Below are 18292 nucleotides of genomic sequence, written 5' to 3'. Positions count from 1 at the left end.
AAAATTACACAATTTGTAAACATTTTGATTTTAATCAAATTCCTAGAATGAATTTTGAATCTGCATACATAAATATAAAGCTCTGCATTAAAGAATGTTTTTGAAAATACCTGCTTGAATGTACATATGTAGGTACTAACCATGGATCTAATAATACATGAATAGCTAGAGCTCATGTATTTCTCAACAAAAAACGAAGCCAACATAAAATGCACTCATTAAATATGATGCAGTGCATCTACATTTAACTTTCGTTTTCGTAAAAGTGAAAAATATTTAAATTTAGAATATTTTTGTGAATATTACGAAGAAAAATTTTCTGAAAATTAAATTTCATTTTCTTTTCCGGTCAATAATTTAATGTAATACACATGAGACATTATTAACGTATAAACAGAAATATTATATAAACATAATTTGCTTTAATTTTGAAGCAATAGTTATGTATGTATGTAATAATTATGTATTCTAACTACAGTAAAACACGGTTAAGTGGAAATCGATCAGCCAAGAAAATTTTGTCCACTAAAGCGTGTTTTCCACTTATACGAATTCGACTTAAAAAATTACCTCCGATGTCAAAGAATGTATTTAAATTCTTCCCTTTTTTGTTTAAATTTATAAAAATGTAGCTTGCTTAGGTTTTTTTCCTTACAAATTCAAATTAATTTTAGTTATTTCTCAACACTCAAAATTTGACAATGACAGAAACTAAAATATTTTGTGTAGCTACATAGTGTTGCTTTTCTTATTTTGTAGTTGAGAGTGTAGTTTTTCATTTTTGACATTTATACTAAATAAAAACAGGGATGTGCAGTTAACCGAATAAATTTACATATTAAGTATCACATGAGGGAAAAAATATATGTGCAGATAAGCGTGTTGTGCACTTATCCGAATTCCACTTAAACGAATTTTTTTATATGAAAAAATCGAAAAAAGTACAAGCCACGAAAATTTGATGCAATTAAGCGTGAAATCCACTTAAGCGTGATCCACTTAACCGTGTTTTACTGTATATTCATAATTCCTAATCATATTTTCAAATCGTTTATGGCAAAACTTTTGTTGTAAAAAATAGAAACAAAAAAGTAGCATACATATTTAATGTTGGCTTCAAAAATTATTTGCCGGCTATCCATGTATTATTAGATCCATGGTACTTACATACATAATATGTATGCATGTTCTGTATCAATTTCAGAAATGTTTCATCCATATTAATTAAATCACGTCAAGCTGAATATTTTTACTGAAAAATTTGAAAAAAAAAAAAAAACGAAATGATTTGATTGAAAATCACGTAATAAATGAAAAGGAATAAATTAAATTAATATCTTGAAAAAAAATCAATGAAATCAAATTCTTTCTAGTTGTATATTTCTTTATACCAAGTATTGTCAAATCAGTAACAGGAGCATATTTATTTTGTTTTTTTTATTTGGCCTCTATTATAAAATATGTACATATGTGTTTTACATATAACGTAAGAAAGATAGGTTAAAAAATTTTTTAAATTAAAAATTAAAAATATTTATTAATTTGAAATATCTGTAAAAAAATCAAATTTAAACAAAACATATTAATTTTTTTCTCTTTTATAAATGTATTTTATAAATTGAAATTAAAAACATGTAGGTATGTGTTTTAATAACATAATGCACACGTAAATGAAATTTTTTATTATGAAATTACCGAATATTACCGGTTGAAATATTGCAATTTTAGTTAACATTTCTAAACAATATCAATGATAGTAATATATGTATACATACATATGTATATACTTTCATGACTCTAAAACGGTATAATTTTTAACAAATTTTAATTAAGATAATGGTTATAACTTGCTAATATATGTAGATGGTATGTTCTAACATTCTTCTTTATTAATTAATTGAGCTCAAATACCAATCATACTAAAACAATATATTTTATATATAATTATTCAAACTAATATTTTATTTTCCTTTCTGCATCATAAATTTTTTTGATTACCAAATCTGCACTCTATAAAGAGAAATATAAACAAAACAATTCACTTTTAAAAGAAAAATATTAATTACAAACAAAATATGTAATATAAACATCTGGGATTAAATAAATTACCACATAATTTTTTTTGTATTTTGAATTAAAATATGTATTATGAACGGAACAAAATATTAGGACGAAGTACTATCTGATAAAACAGTTGGAATGAAATAGTCTTCATTAATAATTGCAATCCACTTTCTTTTCATTTCATCATTCTTAGGAAAAAAGGTCCATTTTAAATATCATATGTAAGCATATTTTATTAAACACAAACTAATTTTCCTCCCGATGCAATTATGTCACCCGAAAAAAATTTTAATTTAAAAGAAAGTAAAAACAAATGTTTTCTTTCCAAAATAAAAAACTCAATAAATTTACAAATTATGGATTAAACTTAACACTATCAAATAAATATTTATTCTTATTCCAAAATAATTAATATTCAGATGAATATGGCGGAAAACATCCTTTTGTTTTCTTAAATATAATAACTATTAGGAACATCTTTTTCTTTTTGCAAAATAATTTGTTTTTTTCTCCATATGATATACATATATATTTTTAAAGTTTATAAAACAACAGCCTTTTATTCAACACTTTTTTTTTAAATATTTTATAAATTTTCATTCACAAATTGCACTAATTTAAAAAAAGACAACACCAAACTTATTTTTTTTTACTTTTTGGGCCATTACTTTTCCATTAAAAAAAACAACAATTAGCATTAAATGTCAACTTCAATTTTACAATGTTTGGAACAAAGTGAGTGATTTGTAAGAAGTTTTTGGCTTCACAGTGTTTTGCAAGATACAACTTTTTAGGGAGTGCAAGCAAGATAGAAATGGCTTTTATAACAAAAATATTTAATTTTTACGTAAAATTTCGTTACTTATAGATATTTGCAATCTAATGTTTGCAGACTTTGCGTTTTGAAATATGTATTTTTTGCATGTTTTTTAAATACATTTAACATGTTTTATTGCCAAAACTGTGAGAGATAGAGAAAGAAAAAATAATAACAAAAATGTTCAAGAAATTTTGAGTTTTTCAAAAAACAATTCTAAAAAAAAAATTAAAAATTCTGACTTTGACTTTGAGCTTTATCTCGAAATGCTTTATGGCTCAAATAAACCAAAAATAAAAAGCAATCAATCGCCTATAAAACGAGCTATAAGCATTTATTTATATACAGCAAAAATCTGGTACCTTTTTTTAACAGACTCTAAATCGAAAACGAATATACCTACACCCCCATTCCACCACAAAAATCTGCTTTTGAAATGTCAATTTCAAATTTACTGAAACTTTAATATTCATTTGTACATATTTAGCTACTTACATACATATCCTCACTAGTTTCGGAGATAATGTCACAAATTTATAACATTTACAAATTTTTTAAAAAAATTGGAAAGTCTGACTTACAATTATGTTTAAAATGTTTTTATTTATCAATAAAGAATAAAATTTTTCAGAAATTCGGTCTTGTACTTAAAATTTAATGCTATGTTTTTTCTTATTAATGACAGAATAAATTTGATGCTTACATCAAATATTACTGAAGTTTTTTTACAGTTCTACAATAAAAAACGGCCTACTTTTTTCAGTATAGATACAAAAACGCCCTTTATTTGTAGAACTTTATAAGACTTGCAAACTTAAACTCAACCTTATCCTGATGCTCTTTAGTTTTTCCCTGAAAATCCCTTCAAAGCTCCGACCTCTATTTTTCAATTTTTTGTTCTAAGGTCATAAAAATTCTATTCCCAAACAATGCTAGTCAGTGTCCTGTTGCCAAATGAAAATAAATCTTTGTAATATTTAAAAATTGAACTTTTGAATTCTTGTGCTAAAGTATAATTTCCATTGCTATTATTATTTGTAAGAAGAATATTATTGCTATATTATTTGTTTGATATGACAGAGTAGACAGGAATGTAAATTTTCGTTTGTAGTGACATTTATTCTTATTTAAATAATCGTTTTAATTGTAACTAAGTTTGTAAAATATTAAAAATATCTTATAGGCTTATCTTCTAAGTTTCACTTAAAATTACTTACGTAAACTTGTATGTTATGAATTGTACTTACTGGTCTTAAAAGTATTCTTTAACTTCTTTTGCAAATGTTTATATTAGTTTTCAAGTTAAAAAATACGGCATATAAAAACATATTTTGTTACGTAATTCAAAAAATTTTAAAACAAAAAATCGAGAAATGTAAGAATAAAAAATTGAGGAAAAAGCTTATTTCATTATGTATGTTATTTGTGTACCTTAGGGTTTCTGTCACAAAAGAAAATTTAAAAGGACTACTTACACACATATGCATGTACATACATATGTGCATTTCAACACATTTTAATATTGGGTTCATGCTCGAATACTATTTCTGTTAAAGACATACAATATTGGGCAAAGTTGTACATGGGTAAAGTTCCATAAATGAAATTTAAACAAAGTCCATATTAACTTACATACATACATACATATATAGATAGATGTATGCATTATGTGCATATGCACATATTTGCATAACATTTTGATTTTAATCAAACTCTTTGAATGAATTTTAAATCCACATTCATAAGTATGAAATTCTGCATACCATCGAAATTTTGCCATAATGTTTCACACTTTATTAAAATTAAAATTTTAAAGCAATCAAATTAAACATTTCCTTAAGATGATAAAATTAAAAAAAAATATTAATTAAATGTCGCACTTGCAAATAATTTACAAAAATGTTTATTGTATATTATTTTTTAAATCGTTTACAAAAATTTGACATTCAAGGTTTGCTTTTGATTATTATAAATATGAGATAAAAAACCATTGTAATAAACCTAAATGGTTTCTCGTCATCTGTTATTTTTGTTCAGCTGAAATAAAGAGTGTTTTGTTTGAATTTAGTTTTGTGTGTGTGAATTTAAGTGATTGACTTATAAGTATTTAGCATATCTATGGCTATTTAAACGAAATACATATGTATATAAATATATGGATATATGCAAACAAGCAGTTATAGCTAGAAATATGTATGTTAGCATAATTTGTATAATTATGCAATAATCAATTATTAGAATTTCTAGAAAAGATGACATAGTGAAAAGTCTGTTGAGTTAAGCAGTCAGATATTTGTTTTTATTATGTACATATGTATATACATACATATTTCATTTACTTGGGCAAAATTGTTTTTGATATCGTAATTTCACATAATCACATATGTAAATGTACAAAAGCATGTATTTCTTGAAAGTAAAAATAAATAAAAAAGGAGAAAAATCGCCTGAGGTTATTATATGTTTCTGTATATACATATACATACATATGAGTGTATGACATACATATATATATACATATACATAATAAAAATTTACTAAGAAAAATTTACATTTATACATAATAGATGTTTTCCATAGATGTCTGTATTTTAAAAAATGGGGAATATGTTTCACTTTTTTAATTTTATATTTTTCAACATAAGGTTTTTTACAGGAAGTCTAACAAAACATTCAAATTTTTGCTCACTTACATTCCTCTCTATTCAATTTTATTTGCAAAAGGGCTTTGAAATCATCAATGGTCAATGATCCCGCCATTTTGGATCTTTATATAATTTTAAAATATTATAAAGATCCAAATTGCTGTTAAATACTGATTATCTTTTCTTCTATATAATTCTTTTAAGTATTTATCTTGGCATAAAAGAACTGAAAATAATTATTTCCTTGTATATGTTTGATTTTCAACTTAAATAAAATAAAGAAAACTACACGATAGTATTTAACTGCACGAGGCCGAAACCCAGACTAAATAATTTGAAAATTTTTAAATATAAATATTCCAAATTAAAAATAAAATTAAAAATAAATTTTTCATGCGGTTGAAAATTTTCGTGAGTGAATTCACAAATAAAAAATATATAGAAAATTAGCTGTATATAAAGTAAATACATATATGTATACAAAAATGTACGTATTTACCTATGTACAAATGCATATTTATATATGTATATATAAATTAAAAATAATATTTCCTGTGTTTTTCCCGGTTTTAATAACCTGTGGGGATACATTATTTGTTCATTTGTGATCAGTGGAAAATTCTTTATACCAATTTATTTTTATTAAGAGTTTGTTTTTTTTAAAGTTTGAATGCAATGCTGAAATTTTAATACTTTTCCGAAGGAAATATTATTGTTTTAACGATAAAAGCCAAAACAAAAATTAACCATGCCCTAGTTTAACTTTTTTTAGCTTTTGTTTTAGTTTCTACTATTAGTTGACAAACTCTCTCTATTATACCTTGTTCAATTAGCCAATAAGTATGGTCTATTCATCCAATAACTTTCAAATAAATTAAGGTAAATAATAATATAAAACAATTAGTTTAAATTTATCAAAACCATAAAGTTTTAAATTTTACACCGTAAAGTTTTAACAGTGACATTTTAATAAACAAAGTTTAAATTTTAAAAGCAAGAATTTTATTTTGAATCAATATTTTGAATCAAATTTTGGATAAAAAGCCTTAAAATATGTAAAATACGTATATGTAATGTATAAAACCAGCTAATATGAAATAATATATTGTAAACTTTTACGGCACAAGTTGATGGTACAAAGTAATTTACGATATACCTATTATGTATATGTACATACATAATGTATACAGAGTGTTTCGTAAAAGATGGCAAATAATTTCAGAGATGATTTTTTGATAAATTTCAGCAAAAAATTGTGTGGGTTTTTGTGCTGCTACGTATATAAGTAACTTCGGAATCATGCGACATAGGGCACCATCGGGGGCAATCGATTGCTCTTTTTTTTCGGTCTAACAATAAATAAATAAAGGCAATTGCTGTCGTTTTATGCCCTCTTCCTGCAAATAAAGGGAAGAGGGCATAAAACGATAGCAAAGGAGGAGTACATTCGGCGGCCGAAATAACAGAATCAAAAAATGTATTTACTATTATATATTTGTAAAACTAAATCTCAAGTTTTGGCTCCATAAAATTTCTCCATGAATGGAATTTTCCTAAATGCTGAAAATTTTTTTAGGTTTAAAGAAATATTATAAAAAAATTTAATTGTTTTGTTAATTTACAATTTTTTAGAATAAAATTTCGTACAATAAAGCTAATATAATTAATTGAAAATCCATAAACATGTACATAACAATTTAAAAAAATGCATACATCTGCAATACAATTTGTAAAAACTGCTCGAGAATTTGACAGTAATAAAAGAGTAGTAAGAAAAAAGGTTCTAATAGAAATATTTTTTTTTTTTATTATTCGTTATTAAAATAAGATTTTTTGGTATATTTTTTGACAAATCGACAATTACTGTTACTTTTTTGCTTCGATAGCTCGGCCGATGGGTGATAGAGTTATAAAAAACTTTTTATTTTATTAAAATATAATATTGATTATCGTATATATGATTAACGTATATTAACGTATTTTAGACAGAAGAAATAAATCATTGTATCGTGCTTTACGTGTAACAGATTTGCTGCAGCTCAAAGAAAGCGGGAATGCATAAAAAATTTGCCTATATAGAAATAATATTTTCAATAAGAATTATTTGGTTAGAAAATTTTAGCTCTACAGGTGGACCAGGTTGAAGTGTTGTGCACAAATTATCAGACAAACAGCCACAATGAAACTAATAAACACGTTTTGTTAGGACCTTTTGGTAAATGTGTCAAAAAATTATTGTTGTTTTGTAGCCAAATTTTCTTAGAATCTAAATAAAAACTAATGTCTTTATATCTAACAAGTCCCAATGCTAAGAGAACTCTTTAGCCATACTTATTTTATATGGGTTTTTTTTTTAAATCGAAGTGACTATTTTTTGACAAGAAATATTAAAATAAATTCTCTCTTATTATAAAGCACGTAAAATTTCGAAAATATATTTGAAAAATCAAGAAAATATATTAATATTTTCATTCATAATTATTTTAAAATTCTTGAAACAGCGGAAAAACAACAAGCACAACCTTCGCCTTCAACGTTTTATATGTTACTGAAAGCATTTCTAAATTTGATTGTATCTAAAATACAATCAAATATTATTTTTTAAATAAAAATTTTACATACACTTCTAAATTTTACCTCTATTTTTGAGAAAAATTTTTAAAACTTAATATATTACTTAAGTAAAAAAATATTTAAAAGGTTTTGGAAAAGACAATAATATATTTTTATGACCGGATTTGAATATCTTTCTTATTTTTGAAATAAATAGTATCTTAGCAAATGACTCAAAAACTCCGATTGTAAAATGACAAGTAGTAGGTACAGATATCCGTAAATTTTTGTCCGTTTGCGCTTACTATTACGATTCATACACAGGCAGGGCCATTTTATAAATAGATTGCTCTTGTTTACCTGATAATAAAATATGAAAGAAGAGCACAACGAAATTTTTGAAGCACTCAATATAACATGTTTGAAATAGTTTTAAAATAATTATTTAAAAAAAAAATGATTGGAAGTGGGTACATGAATATTTATTTTTAATAACTTAAAAACTAACTGAAATTATTTAAAATAATTGTATAAGAAACGTATAAATAACCGAAATGAGATAATTCAAATTGTTGAAATGTGTCAACCTATGTTACTTTTTTTTAACATTTTTGTTAGCCGACACTACTCAACTTACCTTATTGGGAAATACAAAATGTGCATGAAAAATCATACATCCTTCCTCATTAATATTTGAAACCATACTGAAATATGAATTTGAAATTTTTTTCCATTTTGTCTTTCCTCCTACCTTTTTTTATTTTTCGTGTAATAGAATTTAAAATGGGAAGCTTTTTAAAATATGTGTATAATATCCTGAGATTTTTTAAAATATTAAACTCTTTTTTACGTAAAAAAAAAAAATAATAAAAAATATGACACGATCAGTGGCATTTAAAGAAAAAAAAATCTGATGTGGTCAGCACATAACCGACCGTAATGTGAATTGTCTAGTTAAGTGAAAGTGTTACAGAATATTACAAAAATGTCTGTTAAATGCTTCCTTCCAATTTTTAGAACATTAGTGAGCTTATAGTTAACATACCTAGAAAAATGTAAATTTGGCTCTTAGTAGAATTTCGCTTTGTGCTACTCGAATTCACTGAAATGCTCGACAGTTAGTTCCGATAACAACCAGAACTCAAATATCAAATTTCAAGAAATTCCAGCAATTCGTTCCGTAGATATGGTGAAAAATGTAAAATCGGCCCGCATATCAGTTTTCGAGCCCTGATCTTTCCAAAAAATTTATATGTTCATTGTTTCAATACTAAGAATTTAAATATTAAATTTCAAAGAAATCGGTTGATTATTTCTCTTTATATACGCAAAAATGAATATTCGGCCCGTAGTAAACGTCCAGTTGCTGACATCTGATTTCTTCCAAAATTTAGGAGGTTTCGTGGACGGTCGAGCTGAGCTTTTGAAGAAAATATTCAACCGATTTGCTTGAAATTTCATATATAAGAATTTCAAGCAAATCGGTTGAATATTTTCTTCAAAATGTTCAAAAATGTAAAACAGGCCCGCTAAAAAGTGCAGTTCCTGAGGCCTGATATATCCCAAAAGTTGATTAAACCGTGCCATGGTGGAAATAAACTTATACATATATAAAATTTCAACAAAATCGGTTCAGCAGAACTTGAGATTTACGCGTGCACACATAGACTGACAGACCGACAGACCGACAGGTTGCTAAAAATAGTTTACTTAGACTTCCCTACTATGAAGAAGTACATTCCCACCGAAAGCTCGATATGCAAAATTTGTTGCCATCACATAACCTACCTATTGTTTACACAATACGGTCGGTAAAAAGGAACGAAGCCAAAAGTTCGTAATATTTCGTAAAAAAAATGAGTATTTGGACATTATGTCAATCGTGATCCATGCTTATATTTTTATTAATATTTTTAAAAAGGAGTTTAATTAATGTCTTTATATCTAACAAGTCCCAATACTCAATTTTTTTTACGAAATATTACGAATTTTTGGCTTCGTTGCTGGTTTTTTCTTTAAATGCCACTGATCGTGTCATATTTTTTATTATTTTTTTCTTTTTTGTTAAGTAAAAAAGAGTTTAATATTTTAAAAAATATCAGGATATTATACACATTTTTTAAAAAGCTTCCCATTTAAATTCTATTGCACGAAAAAGAAAGAAAGGTAGGAGGGAAGATAAAATGAAAAAAAATTTGAAATTCACATTTCAGTATGGTTTCTAATGTTAATGAGGAAGGATGTATATTTTTTCATGCACATTTTGTATTTCCCAATAAGGTAAGTTGAGTAGTGTCGGCTAACAAAAATGTTATTAAAAGTAATATAGGTTGACACATTTCAACAATTTGAATTATCTCATTTCGGTTATTTATACGTTTCTTATAAAATTGTTTCAAATAATTTCAGTTAGTTTTTAAGTTATTAAAAATAAATATGTATGTTCCTACTTCCAGTAAATTTTTTTTAAATAATTATTTTAAAACTGTTTCAAACATGTTATATTGAGTGCTTCAAAAATTTTGCTGTGCACTTTTTCCATATTTTATTAGCAGGTAAACAAGAGCAATCTATTTATAAAATGTCCCTGCATGTGTATGTGTGACCTATCTTAATTCTAAACGGGAAGAATATTACATAAAGAACAAAAATTTTAAAATACCTGTTATTTTACAGTCGGAATTTTTGAGTCATTTGGTAAAATATCATTTATTTCAAAAATAAAAAAATATTCAAATCCGGTCATAAAAATATATGATTGTTTTTTCCAAACATTTTAAATATTTTTTTTTCTAAGGCAATTGATATAAATGATAGTAAGTTTTTAATATTTTTTCAAATAAAAATAGAGGTAAAATTTTGAAGTTTATGTAAAATTTGTATTTAACAAATAATATTTGATTGTATTTTAGATATTATTTTCTAATTCCCTCTTCAAATTTTTTCTTTACTATGTATTTATATCAATATTTATGAATTATCTTTCATTAATTATATTTTCAACTTGACACCACAGTTACTCCCCATATCTTGAGTTAACTTACCCTATGAGAAAAAAAAGCTGTTCACTTAAAAAAAATGAAATGCTTTCAGTAACATATAAAATGTTGAAGGCGAAGGTTGTGCTTGTTGTTTTTCCGCTTTTTTGTATGTATTTCAAGAATTTTAAAATAATTATCAATGAAAATATTAATATATTTTTTTCATTTTTCAAATATATTTTCTAAATTTTACCTGCTTTATAGTAAGTGTGAATTTATTTTAATATTTCTTCTCAAAAAATAGCCACTTCGATTTAAAAAAAACCCATATCAAATAAGGTCGTGCTTTCAAGTTTCTCTCTGAGCATTGGGACTTGTTAGATATAAAGACATTAGTTTAATATTTTAAAAAATCTCGTGATATTTTACACATTTTTTAAAAAACTTCCTATTTAAATTCTATTGCACGAAAAAGAGAGAAAGGTAGGAGGAAAGAAAAAATGAAAAAAAAATTCAAATTCATATTTCAGTATGGTTTCAAATGTTAATGATTAAGGATGTATGATTTTTCATGCACATTTTGTATTTCCCAATAAGGTAAGTTGAGTAGTGTCGGCTAACAAAAATTTTAGTAAAAGAAATATAGGTTGACACATTTCAGCAATTTGAATTATCTCATTTCGGTTATTTATACGTTACTTATAAAATTGTTTCAAATAATTTCAGTTAGTTTTTAAGTTATTAAAAATAAATATGTATGTACCTACTTCCAATAAATTTTTTTTTAATAATTATTTTAAAACTATTTCAAACATGTTACATTTTTTATTAATATTGGTTATTAATTCCTTTTTCAAGAAAAAAAAAATGTTCGTGTGAATGAGCGAGGGGAATTCGGCAGAGTTAGAGCATTAAAGAAAATCGGATTGAAAGAATTGTGTCTTAAAAAATATTTTACTGTAATTTTAATAAGAAAAATTATTGTTTTTTTTAAAGATAGGTATGTATGTTCTAACAATAATGCATCGAAGAATAGTGTAAGCAACAGTGAAATACAATTTTTTTTATGTAAATATATATTCTTACTATGAAATTTTAAAAATTGATTATTCAAAGAGAAATAGAATATTTTTTTATGTAAATATCAATTCTTTATATATCATTATTCTATATATCATTAGAAGCTAATATGAATTAACTTGAAAAAGTAATAATCAAAGTTATACATTATAACCAATAGTATCATTTAAGTTGTTGCGTATGGATTTTTTTGTAATTTATGTTCTAAACTTATTTATTAGTTCAATGTATCTAAGTGATTTTGGTATAAACTTTATTATTAAATAATTAGACTAGAGAGTAAGATGAGGTTTTAATATAAACTTTATTCTAGACTAGAAAGTAAAATGAGTGAAAATAAAAATTTAACGAGTGAAGTGAAGTTTGGAAAACAAATTTCATTTGTACTATTTGATGCCAAGAAAGGGGAATCTGAAACAACTACGGTTATCATCACATTTTCCATAAGTTTTCACATTCAAGTGCGAAAGAATTTAAATCGCGTGGCTTTATGCGTCAAAAAATGCTGGCAACCATAATTGCATGTGATCAATTTACATGAAACTAATTCAAGATATATAAAAAATTCTAAAAAATTTTAAAATTAATATCAAAAATAAAAATTATGAGAATATCAAAATATAAACTACGTTTAGTCAATTGTTGTATTTGTTTTAGAATATATACATGTAGAATTCTCTGTAAGTATGAACTATCAACCTACAGATTATGTCTTGAAGTATTTAACTTACCTCTTGGATGTAAGCAGTTTGGTTTAAACCAAATATCTGTAAATATATGATTATCTTTTTAAAACAAATTTATTACTTTAAAATAATTTGTTAAAATATTTATTGCAAAAAGTAAGTTACGCATTAATAATTTATCATATTTGGGATCTGTTGTGTAAACTTCTTATTTCTTACCAAGCAGAACTCAAATTAGTGTCGCAAAAAAACAAATAGTTTTGAGTAGTTAATTCAATTTTTTAAATTAATAAATAATTTTATTTCCAACTTTTAACACTTATATTCATAAAATTTGCATTTTCACCATATACATATATTATGTATAAATGTACATAAGTTTATATATAGTGCTTATTAGTTTGACTCTGGTCATCCGTAGACTTGCTTACAAAACTTCTATACCTTTAAAGATAGAAAGCTGAAATTTCATATGTACATACAGAAACTTATTTATGTATGTACCTATATGTGTAATATACGAGTATTAGAGAGCCAAAAAACAAGAATAAAAATTAACAGACGCATTGAAAAAATTTAATTGTAAATGTAATTGAACAAAATAAAAAAGAAATAAAGAACTAATAACCTTTTTATGTATAGTAAATTCGCCAACTTGTAGTATTTTCTTTTATATTTATCATCTTTAAAGTAAACTGTATACTAAAATTCATACTTTTTCATACTTTTTGACGAATTCACCATACGTTATAAGTTCATAAATTCAATATTTTATGTAATATTTCTTGAAATTATTTTCTTTTTTAGTGCATTGGCTTTAGAAATTTGTGTTCTTTTTAGCGCTTTTCCAAAAATTTTTTGAAAACAGTGCTTGTTAGTTTGTTTCTGTTTGTCCGTCTGCCCATGTGTCTGTTTACAAAACACTACACTCTTTAAGAAAAAGGGTTTAAATTTTATATAGAAATTGATCTTTGCTCGAAACTTATTTTCGTATAAGAAAATTTTTACCCATCTCTCTCCTCTCTAAAAGTTATAGCCCCTCAGAAACGCAGAAAATCAGTGGCTGCCTTCTTCCTTCACGGCATACCACATTTGAACTTTAAAAAAACAAAATGACCTTTAAAATTTACCGTTATTAAAAATCCATTTCTTCTGATAGAAAGCTGATTTTACTTTGATAAAGTGCGTATATAGCCCACGAAATATATTAGCAAAAATAAAAAATATTTTATTCAGAATAAAAGAGAGATTTCTTTTCATACACCTAAAAAAATAAAAAGAAAATTTGTATTCCGGAAAAATTATCAACCATTGAAGAAATTTTTTGAATAAGCTCTTCTTTTAAATTAAATTTTTAATTTTTTTAAAATGTTTAATTTTTCATTTTTTATTTCTATTTTACATACACTCTTTACCTTCCAATATTGTGAACATAATACTCTGCAACGAATTAGAAATACTAAGGGAGGGAAAATATTAATACAGGAAAGCGAGTCGGAAGAATTTAAAACAACAAGTGGAGTAAGGCAAGGAGGTACTTTATCGGCGTTAGTATTTAACATGGTACTGCAGTATGCAATTAGTAAACTTGATTTAGGGGGATATATTTTTATAAGAACGCATCAAATTATTGCCTATGCCGATGACATTGCAATAGTTGGTAGACGAGTTGATGATATGAAAGCAGCTTTCTTATTGCTGGAAAAGGAGGTGAGAAAAGTTTAACTACAAATAAATGAGGAAAAGATGAAATATGTGAAAATGTCCAGAAATGCAGCTAAGAGACAACCGCAAGATATTTGTATGCAGGGATATCACTTCGAAGGAGTTGAAACCTTCAATTATCACGGAGTAGTTCTATCCAATGATAATAGTATTAAAAGTTGCATACAGAATCGAATTAGAGCGGGTAATAGATGCTGTTATGCCAAAAAAAAAATGATACAATCAAGATTATTATCGAAAAATGTAAAACTGCAGATATATCAAACATTGATTCAACCTGTTGTAACGTAAAATTTCAAGTAAATCGGTTGAATATTTTCTTCAAAATGTTCAAAAATGTAAAACAGGCCCGCTAAAAAGTGCAGTTCCCGAAGCCTGATATATACCAAAAGTTGACCGTGCCATGGTGGAAATCAACTTACATATAAAATTTCATCAAAATCGGTTCAGCCGAACTTGAGATACACGCGTGCAAACACAGACCGACAGACCGAACGACCGACAGACCCACAGACCGACAGGTTGCTAAAAATAGTTTATTTACACTTCCCTAGTATTTGTTGCCATCACATAACCTACCTATTGTTTACACAATACAATCAGTGATAAATAGTATACACAAAGTTATTCATAGTCATACATATTCATAGCATAGTCATATATATTCAATAGTAAAAATATAGCACCAAATTTTTTTTTATTCACTGTATTATCATTTGTTACTCTCAATTATCTCAGATATGTTGTCTGACATGGCGGTACAAAAAATGCGGAAAGTTGAAAGTTGTGTTGAAATTTAAATTTTTGATATGTTGTTAAAAAAACTCAAAATTTCATTAGGTTTTAGTCAACTTTTCGTATAGAAAATTTAAAATGAAAATGGGCAAAAATCATCAATTTTCAGAAATGCTATTTCAAGATATTTACACATAAGTAAATAATGTCCAAATATTTACGTATAAGAATTCTTGCACCTTATTATTACTTGTAATTTTTGTTGTTGTTCCTTTTCATTGTATTCTCTTCTTTTACCACAGACATCTACATTCTCAAGACATAAGGTGTATTCAAAGTTGGTCATCATACTTTTTGTTGAGAAATATATTCTTATATTAGGTATTTTCAAATAAATGGAAATGTTCATGGTGGTTTTGGATGTTTGAAAACAAAAAACGATTAAATACAAAAAATATGCAGAAATTATTTTATTTCGTTTAAATATTAACAAAATTAAATTTTTTGTTCTTACAAACTAGTTACTTATTCCAGGTAACAAATTACATTATAATAAATTATAGGTAACAAAATATTTTTCAGTTAAAACCAAAATAATAAATACATAACAAAATTGTTTTTGAATAAAGTACATAACATATTTAGATAAAAAAATAAAATTTTTAATCAATTTTTCTTAAAACTAGTAAATTTTATAACAAAAATGTATTCAACTAAATTCACAAAATTTTTTAATTTTCTTTTATAAGAGATTAAATTACATACTTATTTAAATTGTTAGAATCTTAACATTAGATGGTACTTGATTAAATTATATTTGCCACAGGCAACAAAATAAAATTTGAAATTCTTTCAAATTAAAAACACTTCGGTGGTGTAGAACTCCTTTTTCCTAATGCTTGTATCCATTTATCCCTGATGACTTCGTTCTTTGGCAAAGTAAATGTAGGTATAGCATTTACGTTCTCCTTTTCTCGTAGACTATTATATTTTATTTAAATATGATTACAATAGAAACATTAAAAAGTACACCAAATCTTACTAATTTATTAAGTCATTTTTTCTATTTAAATAAACTTGGGTAATTTTTTCAAAATCCAATTTCTTTTTTACTAAATATTAAAAACAAAATATAAAATTAATATAACTTATAAATCTTCATTTTATTTAAAAACACAAATAATAAGTATAATTTTTTCACTAAATTGGAATGAAAATTAAATGTTAAACAGCAAATGAATTATTTTACCGCTTAGCGACACAGTCTTTCCGTACGATATACGTTTATATATGGAACGTTTATATATGGACTAAAGAAATGAATAGTCTTTTTATACCCGTACGAACGTATGTTCGACAGGTGTACTAAATTTACCTTACCGTTTGTAACGCTAAGAAATAACGGCGTTAGATATAGACTCAAGTGTATGTTTTTGATCAGCGTCAAATTCTGAGTTGATTTAGCTTTGTCTGTCAGTCCGTCCCAACGATAACTCAAAAACTAATTGAGCTAAGCTCACCAAATTTTCACAAATGATTTATTGTAGTTAGTGCCAGAACCCTATTTAAATTGGACATGATCAGGGTACCGGTTCGGGTAGCTGCCATACAACTTCAAAATTTATTTGGCTATATCTCAGAAACTATAAAAGTTGTGGTATTGAAATTTCACACAAACGAATATATTAGTAGGGCCAATGTGTCTCATAAAAGTCGTTGAAATTATTTGGCTCCTTCTGGTACCTGCCATACAACTTCAAAAGTTATTTGACTATATTTCAGAAACTATTAAAGCTATGGTATTGAAATTTCACACAAACGAATATAGTAGTAGGGCCAATGTGTCTCATAAAAGTCATTGAAATTACTTGGCTCCTTCTGGTACCTGCCATACAACTTCCAAAGTTATTTGGCTATATCTCAGAATCTATAAAAGCTGTGATATTGAGATTTCACACATGTGAATATATTAGTAGGGCCGATGTGATTGATAAAATTCGCTAAAATTTCTTGGCTCTTTCTGGTAGCTGCCATACAACTTCAAAAGTAGTTTGGCACAACCAGTATTTTGTAAAACACATAGTACTGAAATTTTGCATAAATTAATATGGTAATACGGCAACTTAAATTCATAGTCTGCCCCATAGTTAGTTATGGCACATTAGTTATTCGCATATAGGATAACAAATTCGTACGGGTATCACAGAGTTGACAAGGTCAACTCTATTTTTTTTCTCGTTTCTGAATAAAAAACTTTGGATACACACATATGCAAAAACATTAAGATGCTTGTACATTATAGGAGTCTATGCTTAAACGAATTAGGCAAATTGTTGTTGTATTTTATTTGCTTTTTATCTTAGTTTAAAATATTCTAATAACCCTTGTTTGTCATATACCATTCTAATTTAAATTATAGGTGTGTGTATGATCATGTAGGTGTTAGATGGGAATAAATTGCATGAAATATAATGCGGAATCCTATGTAGGGTTAAATGTCGGATCATTTTATAATTTTTTTTGTAATGATCTGATTCTTGTGTTGTCCGTTCTTCTATTGGAAATTTTGAATCGAAATTTCTAGTTATACTATACATCATATGATGATACCGGAATTTTGGTATGATTTTTTTTGATTTGTATGTATTGATGCATGGAATTTTTTTCTTGATTGCAATTTTGCCAAGAAAAAAGTAACCTAGATCATTTAGTAAGGAGATCCATTTCAAAGTGGTTCGGTTGAAGAAAGAAAAAAAGGAAAAAAAAAAAAATAATTTTTTGAAGAAATAAAGTGAATATAAATAAACAAGTAACAACAAAAAAAAGAAAAACCACACATTTTTAATGTGTTTATTTTATTTCAAAATAAAATTTAAATTTTAAATAAGTTCGTTTTTTTTAAATATATAAAAGGTTGGTTTACTGACAAAACATAAAATATGGTACTAGAAAAAAAAGAATAATATTGGAATTTTAAATGAAAAAAAAACGGGATTTAAATGAAAT

At 25.7% G+C, this 18292-nt stretch overlaps 1 protein-coding gene across 3 annotated transcripts in view; it reads right to left on the bottom strand.

Moving 5' to 3' along the window:
• The window catches only part of LOC129616479 (reticulon-3-like), a 149840-nt gene that overhangs the window by 61989 nt on the left and 69559 nt on the right, over positions 1 to 18292 (bottom strand). For all 3 annotated transcript variants that reach the window (XM_055532129.1, XM_055532127.1, XM_055532128.1), the window contains exon 3: positions 12872 to 12907. In XM_055532129.1, coding sequence (XP_055388104.1) covers positions 12872 to 12907 — 36 coding nt within the window. The remainder of the gene's footprint in view (positions 1 to 12871; positions 12908 to 18292) is intronic.

The sequence above is a fragment of the Condylostylus longicornis genome, unplaced genomic scaffold, assembly GCF_029603195.1.
Source record: "Condylostylus longicornis isolate FDR11 unplaced genomic scaffold, ASM2960319v2 ptg000223l, whole genome shotgun sequence".
NCBI lineage: Eukaryota > Metazoa > Arthropoda > Insecta > Diptera > Dolichopodidae > Condylostylus > Condylostylus longicornis.
Note: the sequence above shows the minus strand (reverse complement) of the source record. Positions and strands in the feature narration are given on the sequence as shown.